This window comes from Trichechus manatus, unplaced genomic scaffold (genome assembly GCF_000243295.1).
Source record: "Trichechus manatus latirostris isolate Lorelei unplaced genomic scaffold, TriManLat1.0 scaffold00065, whole genome shotgun sequence".
In the NCBI taxonomy this organism is placed as follows: domain Eukaryota; kingdom Metazoa; phylum Chordata; class Mammalia; order Sirenia; family Trichechidae; genus Trichechus; species Trichechus manatus.
The window spans coordinates 3,730,232-3,741,760 of NW_004444001.1; the positions used below are offsets into that span (position 1 = coordinate 3,730,232).

Consider the following 11,529-nt stretch of genomic DNA (forward strand, 5'->3'; position numbering starts at 1 on the left):
GTCAATCCACCCCTTTAATAATTTAAATTTCTTTCCTTTGGAGTATCTACCGCATCATCATTTTATTCCATTCTTTCTATAGCCAACCCATATTTTATTACAGTGTGATAAAATATCTTGCATAGTGTTGGCACAAGATCAAGAAAGAAAGGGACAGAAAATGACTCTGTAGTATTTGCTAGGATGCAATTTCTCAATGTGATCTGCCTACATACATCTTCATCAGAATCACCCAGACACTTATTAAATGCAGATTTCAGGACCTCAGATCTAGAATCAATATTTGGTGGTTGGTGAGAGTCTAGAAGTGCTTTTTGTACGTGTTTAATTTTGGGAACCACTCTTTTAGAATATGCTCTCCTCTGCTAAGACAGGATTATTTTTCTCAGAGGCATCTAAGTCATTCGGCATTTGCTTTCCCTTCTGATGTTTCTCACCTCTACTTCTACTTCTCAGGAAGCCTACGCTATTTTAAACAGGTTTGAAGTTGAAGTAACCAAAGAGGAATCAGAAGCAGTTGATACCTTGAGATATTCTTTCAACAAATTGCAGAGCAAAGCTGTAAGAAAAAATTTAATTATCTTATTTTTATTTCATACTTTTTAAGGCCTAATATATATCACTTATAACAGTGTTATTGAGGTGTAATTCATATGTTCTAAAAGTCACCATTTTAAAGTATACAATTCAGTGGTTTTTAGTATATTCACAGAATTGTGCAACCATCATCATTATCTAATTTTAGAAGGTTTTCATCACCCCAGAAAGAAACCTCATACCCATTAACAATCACTCCCCATTTCCCTCTCACTCCACCCCCTGGCAACTGATAATCTACTTTCTGTTTCTGTGGATTTGCCTTTTCTGGGCATTGCATATAAATGGAACCATACAATAGGTGGTCTTTTGTAATGGGCTTCTTTCACTTAACATAATGTTTTCAAGGTTCATTCATGGTGTAGCATATACCAGTACTTCCATTATTTTTTAAGAAATTTATTATGGTAAAATATATATGACATAAAATTTGCCATTTTTAAGTGTACAAATCAGTGACCTTAATTACATCCACAGTGGTGTGCAACCATCACCACTATCTATCTCCAGAAATATGTTATCACTCCAAACAGAAACTCTGTGTCCATTAAGCAATAACTTCCCATTCTCCCCTCCTCCAGCTCCTGGTAACCTCTAATCTACTTTGTGTCTCTATAAATTTGCTTATTCTGATTATTTCATGTAAGTGGGATCATATAATATTTATCCTTTTGCGTCTAGCTTATTTCACTTAGCGTAATGTTTTCAAGGTTCATCCATGTTGTACCATGTATCGGAGCTTCATTCCTTTTAATCGATGAATAATACTTCATTGTGTGTAAGGACCACATTTTGTTTATCCATTCATCTGTGGATGGACATTTGGGTTGTTTCCACCCTTTGGCTACTGTGAATAATGCTGCAGTGAATATTGGTGTACAAGTGTCCGAGTCACTGCTTTCAGTTCTTTTGGGTATATACCTATGACTGCACTGACTGGGTCATGTGTTAATTCCATGACTAACTTTTTTGAAGAACTGCCAGACTGTTTCTATAGCAATGCATGAGGGCTTCAATTCTCTACTTCCTTGCCAACACTTGTTATCTTCTAATTTTTTAAATAATAACTACCCTAATAGGCCACCATCTGTCTGTTAGTTCATTGTACCATGGTGGTTTGCGTGCTGCTGTGATGCTGGAAGCTATGCCACTGATATTTCAAATACTAGCAGGGTCATCCATGGTGGACAGGTTCCAGTAGAGCTTCTGGACTAAGACAGACTAGGAAGAAGGACCTGGCAATCTACTTCTGAAAAAAAAAAATTACCCGGTGAAAACCTTATGGAGAGCATTGGAACATTGTCTGATCTAGTGCTGGAAGATGAGTCCCTCAGGTTGGAAGACACTCAAAATACGATTGGGGAAGAGCTGCTTCCTCAAAGTAGAGTCAACCACAATGACATGAATGGAATGAAGCTTTCGGGACCTTCATTTGCTGATGTGGCATGATTCGAAATGAGAAGAAACAGCTGAATACATCCATTAGTAACTGGAATGTAGAGTGTATGAACTATGAGTCGAGGAAAATTGGAAGTCATCAAAAATGAAGTGGAATGCTTGAAGATCAATATTCTAGACATTAGTGAGCTGAAATGGACTGACGTTGGCCATTTTGAATCAGACAATGATATGGTCTACTATTCCAGGAAAGACAAATTGAAGAGGAAAGGTGCCACATTCATAGTAAAAAAGAACAAGATCTATCCTGAAGTGCAACTGTCAGTGATAGGGTAATATCCATATGCCTACAAAGAAGAGCAGTTAATACAACTACTATTGAAATTTATGCACCAACCATAAATGACAAAGATGAAGAAATTGGAGACTTTTACCTACTTCTGCAGTCTGAAATTAATGAAACATGCAATCAAGATGCATTGATAACTACTGTGATTGGAATGTGAAAGTTGGAAACAAAGAAGAAGGATCAGTAGTTGGAAAACACGGCCTTGGTGATAGAAATGACACTGAAGATAGCATGATAGAATTCTGCAAAACCAATGACTTATTCATCGGAAATACCTTTTTTCAGCAACATAAATGATGACTGTACACGGGGAACTTGCCAGATGGAATACACAGGAATCAAATCAACTGTATCTGTGGAAAAAGATGATGGAGAAACTCAGTATCATCAGTCAGAACAAGGCCAGGGGCCGACTGCAGAACAGACCACCAATTGCTCATCTACAAGTTCAAGTTGAAGCTGAAGAAAATTACAAGTCCATGAGAGCCTAAGCATGACCTTGAATATATCCTGCTTGAGTTTAGAAACCATCTTAAGAGTAAATTTGACTCATGGAACACTAATGACTGAAGATTAGAAGAGTTGTGGGATGACATTGGGGACGTCATATATAATGTTATTTATTTCTTAGGGTTACCATTAAGAAGACAAGAAAGAAAGAAAAGAACAAAATGGATGTCAGAAGACACTCTGAAACTGGCTCTTGAACATAGAGTAGCTAAAGCGGCTGGAAGAAATGATAAAGAGCTGAACAGAAGATTTCAAAGGGCGGCTCGAAAAGGCAAAGTAAAGTATTATGATGAAATATGCAGAGACCTGGAGTTAGAAAAAGGGAAGGACACTCTTGGCATTTCCCAAGCTGAAAGAACTGAAGAAAAAATTCAAGCCTTGGGTTGCAATATTGAAGGATTCTATGGGCAAAAAATTGAATGACATAGGAAGCATCAAAAGAAGATGGAAAGAATACACAGTCACTGTACCAGTAGGAACTGGTTGATGTTCAACCATTTCAGGAGGTAGCATATGATCAAGAACTGATGGTATTGAAGGATAAAGTCCAAGCTACACTGAAGGCATTGGTGAGAAACAAGGCTGTAGGAACTGACAGAGTACCAGTTGAGATGCTTCAACAAACAGGTGCAACACTGGAAGCAGTCACTCCTCTGTGCCAAGAAATTTGGAGAACAACTACCTGGCCAACTGTCTGGAAGAGATCCATATTCATACCAGTTCCAAAGAAAGGTGATCCAACAGAATGTGAAAATTATCGAACAACATCATTAATATCATATGCAAGCAAATTTTGCTGAAGGTAATTCAAATATGGCTGCAACCATCATCGACAGGGACCTGCCAGAAATTCAAACCAGATTCAGATGAGGACGTGGAACGAAAGATATTATTGCTGATGTCAGATAGACCTTGACTGAAAGCAGAGAATACCAGTGTTTTACCTGTGTTTTATTGGTTATGCAAAGGCATTCAACTGTGTGGATCATAACAATTATGGATAATATTGAGAAAAATGGGAATTCTGTAACACTTAGTTGTGCTCATAAGGAACCTGTACATAGAACAAGAGGCATTTGTTCAAACAGAACAAGGGGATACTGAGTGGTTTAAAATCAGAAAAGGTGTGCACCAGGATTGTGTACTTCCACCATACTTATTCAATCTGTATGCTGAGCAAATAATTGGAGAAGCTGGACTATATGAAGAAGAATGGGGCATCAGAATTGGAGGAAGATTCATTAACAACCTGCGTCATGCAGATGACACAACCTTGCTTGCTGAAAGTGAAGGGGGCTTGAGGCACTTACCGATGAAGATCAAAGACCACAGCCTTCAGTATGGATTACACCTCAACATAAAGAAAACAAAAATCCTCACAACTGGACTAATAGCAGCATCGTGATAAATGAAGAAAAGATTGAAGTTGTCAGGATTTCATTTTACTTGGATCCACAATCAATGCCCATGGAAGCATCAGTCAAGAAATCAAACAATATATTGCATTGGGCAAATCTGCTGCAAAAGACCTCTTTAAAATCTTAAAAAGCGAAGATGTCGCTTTGAAGGCTAAGGTGTGCCTGACCCAAGCCATGTTCTTTTCAGTCGTCTCATGCTTGCAAAAGTTGGACAATGATAAAAGAAGAAAAAAGAATTGATGCATTCAAATTATGGTTTTGGTGAAAAATATTGACTATACATGCCATAGACTGCCAGTATGAACAAATCTGTTGTGGAAGAAGTACAGCCAGAATGCTCCTGGGCTTATAGTAGTAACAGGGATGGCCTGATCAGGGTCCACTGGAAAACTTTTTTCAAACTGTGGTTACAGGGATGATTACTTTGCCTCTTGGGTCATGCACGAGAATGATTTGAGTTTCCTGTTGGTACATTTGGTTTATTTTTTATTACAAACAGCATTACAGAGATATCTTTGTACATAGAGGACACCCATGAGATATTTCTCATTGTAATAGATTACTTGCACCCTAATATTGAGTATTCTTTTTTATTCTAGGTTTCTGTACAAGATGAACTAGTTCAAGTGCAGCCAAAGTTTAAAAGTAATCTACTAGAATCTGTGGAAGTTTTTCGTGAGGATGTAGCAAACTTTGCAGAGTCATATGATACGGTAATTTAGCTATTTGCAAGCTGTATGTTAAGATGTTCTGTAATATATTTATATAAAATGAAACTGATAAACCCCAAAAGATACATTGCAATTTGTACATTGCAAGTAAGAGACTATTTACATATTTGCAACTATCAAAAAAAAAAAAAAAAGGGATAGCTACTCCTTTAAGCATGTTTCATAGAGAAAGAAGATTTGACTGTTAAAAGGAGCAATAACTTTGGAGATTGTGAAAGGAACAAATTCTGTTCCTTTCTCAAGACCAGAATTCTCATAGTTAAAAAATGTAACACAGTTATTGGAAGGCATTAAGAAACCATAAACTTCCTAGTATCAGGGTATTGGAATCCCTGGGTGGTGCAAACGGTTAATGCTCTTGGCTGCTAACAGAAAAGTTGGAAGTTCAAGTCCACCTAGAGACACCTGGGAAGAAAGGCCTGGCGATTTATTTCTGAAAAATCAGCCATTGAAAACCCTGTGGAGCACATTTCTACTCTGACACACATGGGGTCACCATGAGTTGGAGTCGACTCAACAGCAATTGGTACCAGGGTATTATGGAACTGATTTTGCATTTTCATTAGCTTTTAGAGAACCAAAGGGGTCATTGAATATAAATAATAAATGTTGTAATGGGTCAGTCCTATAGATTACTTATCCTTTATTCTGACTGATAATGCTTCATCTCCTTGAAGGTAAACTAAGAATGTTCCCCTAAAACAACCTATTTTTTTCAGTGGTCATAATGGATCTGGATTCATAAGATGATTTATGGCCTTGGAGCTACTTGTATAGCACTTTTTTTTTAACATGTACTAAACTTATCTCTTTAAATTGGATTAATCAACATTTGATTGCCCTATATTCTGTTATTCTGAGAGTCTGGTCTATTATTTAGCATATCTATAATAGTCATGATTGTACAGACTGTGTTAATATCCTTAATACTCTCTATTTTTCCATGGGGAATAGTTTTTGTTATTTTAATCTGTCCCTATATTGGAAGTTCTTTCATTCCTTTCATTGTTTTGTGGTTTTTTGGGGACTGTTTTCTTGCTCTTGGCCACCACAGTCTGCCTTCTGCTAAGTATTCAACAAACGTGTATCTCTAGTTTCATAATGAGTAGAACAGTTAGTGAGAGAAAGCTGTTTCTGAGAACTCTTGTCAGTTATTTTAATGTGCAACCGCTACATCATCATTTATAGTCATAAATGCAATTAAGCAGAGCTCTCATGGCACAAACTCCATATAAGCTGTAATTTTGTCTCATTTTATATTAGCTATGTCAAGGTCCTTTAAAATGAATGGAAGCTGGAGTGATAAAAATGTTCTAAAACTGATTATGTTCATGGTTGCACAGCTCTGAATATTCTAACAAACCATTGAATTGTACACTTTAAATGGGTGAATTGTATAGTACCTGAATTCTGTCTCAATAAAACTGTTACAAAAAATGAATGAAAGCTTCATATTACAGGAACAAAATTAGACCATTTAACTTTAAAACAATTTATATTTATTTAAAAGGATATAATAGATAAACATAATAATGTGACAAACACATATGAGTAAGAATTAAAATGTAGACTATATTATTACTTACAGGAGGGACCCATGGTTCCAAATATACCACCCCAAGAAGCTAGCAACAGGCTACAGATATTTCAGGTACAAACCACATTTTTTTGTTACATTGATAATGTGTTGTTATTTAAAAAATTATTTTAGCAACAATTTTATGTGTTTTTATCTTTCGATAGAAAAGTTAATGTTTGAAGTACATATAGATTTTTCTTCTTTTTTTAAATTTCTGATTTCCTCTCTCTCTCCCTTCCCACCCGCGTAACCATCAAAGAATGCTATTTTCTGTGTTTAAGCCTTTTCTTGAGTTCTTATAATAGTGGTCTCATATAATATTTGTCCTTCTGTGACTGACCAATGTCACTCAGCATAATGCCCTCCAGATTCATCCATGTTGTGAGATGTTTCACGGATTCATCAGTGTTCCTTATCATTGTGCAGTGTTCTATTGTGTGTATGTACTATAATTTGTTTACCTGTTTATCTGTTGATGGGCATTTAGATTGTTTCCATCTTTTTGCTATTGTGAATAGTGCTGCAGTGAACATGGGGGTGCATGTATCTATTCGTGTGACGGCTCTTATTTCTCTCAGGTATATTCCTAGGAGTGGGACTGCTGGATCGTATGGTATTTCTATTTCTAGCTTTTAAGGAAGCACCAAATCGTTTTCCAAAGTGGTTGTACCATTTTACATTTCCACCACTAGTGCATAAGAGTTCCAATCTCTCCACAACCTCTCCAACGTTTGTTATTTTGTGTTTTTTGCGTTAGTGCCAGCCTTGTTAGGGTGAGATGGTGGCTCATTGTTGTTTTGATTTGCATTTCTCTAACGGCTAATGATCGTGAGCATTTCCTCATGTATTTGTTAGCTGCCTGAATGTTTTCTTTGGTGAAGTGTCTGTTCATATCCTTTGCCCATTTTTTAATTGGATTATTTATCTTTTTTGTTGTTGAAGCATTGCAGTATCTTGTAGATTTTAGAGATTAGACCCTTTTCAGCTATGTCATAGCCAAAGTCTTTTTTCCAATTTGTAGGTTCTCTTTTCATTCTTTTGGTGAAGTCTTTTGATGAGCACAAGTGTCTGATTTTTAGGAGCTCACAGTTATCTAATTTCTCTTCTGGTGTTTGTGCATTGTTACTTATGGTTTGTATACTATTTATGCCAAGTATTAGGGCTCCTAGAGTTGTCCTTGTTTTTTCTTCCGTGATCTTTATTGTTTTCGATTTTATATTTAGGTCTTTGATCCATTTTGAGTTAGCTTTTTTGTATGGTGTGAGGCATGGGTCCTGTTTCATTTTTTACAGATGGATATCCAGTTATGCCAGCACCATTTGTTAAAGAGACTGTCTTTTCCCCATTTAATGGACTTTGGGCCTTTGTCAAACATCAGCTGCGCATAGGTGGATGGATTTACATCTGGGTTCTCAATTCTGTTCCATTGGTCTATGTATCTATTGTTATACCAGTACCAGGCTGTTTTGACTACCGTGGTGGTATAGTAGGTTCTAAAATCAGGTAGTATGAGGACTCCCACTTTGTTCTTCTTCTTCAGTGATGCTTTACTTATCCGGGGCCTCTTCCCTTTCCATATGAAGTTGGTGGTTTGTTTCTCTATCTCGTTAAAAAATGCCATTGGAATTTGGATTGGGATTGCATTGTATCTGTAGATCACTTTGGGTAGAATTGACATTTTCACAATGTTGAGTCTCCTATCTATGACCATGATATGTTTTTCCACTTCTGTAGGTCTCTTCTGATTTCTTACAGTAGTGTTTTGTAGTTTTCATTGTATAGGTCTTTTACGTCTCTGGTTAGATTTATTCCTAAATACTTATCTTCTTGGGAGCTATTGTAAATGGTGTTGATTTGGTGATTTCCTTTTCGAAGTTCTCTTTGTTGGTGTAGAGGAATCCAACTGTATGTTTATCTTGTACCATGTATCCTGATACTTTGCTGAAACCTTCTATTAGTTCCAGTAGTTTTCTTGTGGATTCTTTGGGGTTTTCTGTGTATAAGATCATATCATCTGTGAATAGGGATAGTTTTCCTTCTTCATTACCAGTTTGGATGCCGTTTATTTCTTTTTCTAACCTAATTGCTCTGGCAGGACTTCCAGCACAATGTTGAATAAGAGTGGTGATGAAGGGCATCCTTATCTTCTTCCCATTCTCAAGGGGAATGCTTTCAGTATGTCTGCCTTTAAAATATGTTGGCTGTTGGCTTTATATAAATGCCGTTTATTATGCTGAGGAATTTCCCTTCTATTCCTATTTTGCTGAGAGTTTTTATCAAGAATGGGTGTTGGACTTTGTCCAATGCCTTTTCTGTATCAATTAATAAGATCATGTGGTTCTTATCTTTTGTTTTATTTATGTGATTGATTACACTGATTGATTTTCTAATGTTGAACCATCCCTGTATACCTGGTATGAATCCCACTTGGTCATGATGAATTATTTTTTTGATATCCTATTGAATTTTATTGTCTAGAATTTTGTTGAGGATTTTTGCATCTATGTTCATGAGGGATATTGGTCTGTAATTTTCTTTTTTTATGGTAAAGTAAAGATTTTAACTGTATCCTAATTTACTAAATGATGTAATTGGTTTCTTGTCTGTGTCTTACCATGTTATTCTCCATAGACAATTTGTCTGTATTTTTAGAGAATAGATTGATTTTGAACTGAAGTGTGCACCTTATTCTAGTTCCAAGCATCTCTTTTGATATGTAGAATGAGAAAAAGTTTATAGTTTAAAAAATTTATAGAAACATGATTTTAAATATTGACAAATAATTTCCCAGCCTTCTCTCTGTATCTATTATTTTTTTTCCCTCTGTTTCCATCACTTTAAACTCCTCCATCTCTGTGTCCTACCCCAGACTCTACAATACTCAGTGGATCGGGCCAACTACTCACTATTGTTTTCTACACTCAGATTCTTGAACATATCTAGAGAAAAATCACATACCCATTTGGATTACTATTTTGCAGATTAATGGATTCCTACGTGAACCAACCCCTCAGAAACATCAGACAATTATTTTATTTGTTCCTGTTCTTTTTACTGTTTCCTACAGTGGCTGTACAATACATTCATATTCTCTTTATGTCCTCTGTGTTACTTGAATTCTTCATCATTAAAAATATATTTATCAGATTCCCACTGTGTGACTTGGTTGATAGAAAGGTGGTTAAGCTGCTAAAATCGGGTAGAGAGACAGAAAACTAGGGACAATTGCAAAACTATGTTGAGCACCATGATCTAGATATGGGATTGTGTTGAGAGAACAGATGGAAGGGGCTTCCATGCAGATAGGGGCCGGTGGGACAGACAGAGAAGGTTCGTGGGAGAGGAGGCATCCAAGCTGGGTCTTGAAGGACTAATTAGATTTCACTAGGAGAAGAACGGGGTAATGTAATTTGAGCGGAAGTTGCAAGTCTTACAAAGGCCCAGGAGTGAGGAGACTAGCAGGGAGATTTAGCGAGTTTAGTCCCTGGGTGGTGCAAATAGTTAAATGCTTGGCTGCTATCCAAAGGATTGGAAGTTCGAGTCCACCCAGAGACACCTCAGAAGAAAGGCCTAGTGATCTACTTCTGAAAAATCAGCCATTGAAAACCCTTCGGAGCACAGTTCTACTCTGACACACATGGGGTTGCCATGAGTTGAAATCGACTTGACAGCAGTTAGTTTTTTAAGGAGTATAGTGGGGCTGCAGTGGACAAAGAGGATAGTGAGGAAGGATAGAGCAGCAGAGCAGGCAGAGACCACTAATGGAGGGCCTCATATACTTTAATAAGGAGTTGGATCCTATCTTGAGGGTTGGAGGGCTTTAAGCAGGAAGTGATATGATCAGATTTGAAGTTATAAGAGTTGCATTGTTAAAAGATTTCTCTGGCACTAGTGTGGAGAATGGTTCTGGGAGAGGACATTTAAACTGATGGCAGTTTCAGTAATACAACCAAGAAATTGTCAAGATTGAAACCAAGCAAGTGGCACTTGAGATGAAGAAAACGTGATGAATCATAAGATTGTTAAGGAGTTAGAATTGTTAGGCTTAGAGCCTGGGTTGAGGGGAAAAGATCAAGGTTTCCAGCTTGGGCAATTAAATGGTAGAGCTATTTATTGAACTTACTTATTTCTTAGGGCTACCATAACAACATGCCACAAAGTGAGTGGCTTTAAAGAACAGGAATTTACTGTGTCACAGTTCTGGAGGCTAGAAGTCCAAATTCAGGGTGTCCACAGAGCCATGTTCTCTCTCTTTTGGCTCTAAGGGAATATCCTTCCTTGTGTCTTTCAGCTTTTGTAGCCCTGGGCGTTTCTTAGCATTCCTTGGCTTGTAGCTAGATCTTCACATGGCTTTAACCCCATGTATGTGACTCTGATTCTGTCTACTCTCCCCTTTTATAAAACACCACTCAGAAGAGATTAGGACTAGGACCCATGCTACTCTGGTATGATTTAACTGATAATATCTTCAAAGAAAGACCCTATTTCTCCAAACAAGGTCACATTCACAGGTACAGATGTTAGGACTTCAGTATATCTTTTGCGGGGGCACAATTCAATCCGTAACAGAGGCTACTGCATTAATCCAGGTGAGAGGCTTGGACTAGAATGGTAACATTGGAGTTGATGAGAAAGTGGTTAGATCCTGGGTATGTTTTGAAGGTAGACCCACTTCCTTGTCTTTCCGTCACGAGTTACCAATTTACTAGTCAGCATCTGGGACATTAATGGTCACATTTTTAACAGGGTTGTTGTCACTTCAAGGAGCCCTGGTGGTACAGTGGTAAAATGCTCAGCTGCTAACTAAAAATTCGGCGGTTCAAACCCACCCAGCCGCTCTTCAGGAGAAAGATGTGGCAGTCTGCTTCCGTAAAGATTACAGCCTAGGAAACCCTATGGAGCAGTTCTACTCTGTCCTGTAGGTCACAATGAGTCTGAGTCAACTCA

The 11,529-nt window shown here is 37.4% G+C and overlaps 1 protein-coding gene across 1 annotated transcript in view; it reads left to right on the top strand.

The window, feature by feature from the left end:
- The window catches only part of DNAH8 (dynein axonemal heavy chain 8), a 383,298-nt gene that overhangs the window by 119,502 nt on the left and 252,267 nt on the right, over window positions 1-11,529 (top strand). Inside the window, 3 exon segments of the mRNA XM_023734112.1 lie at window positions 461-561; window positions 4,872-4,985; window positions 6,592-6,654. Of these exon segments, the coding sequence (XP_023589880.1) occupies window positions 461-561; window positions 4,872-4,985; window positions 6,592-6,654 (278 nt within the window).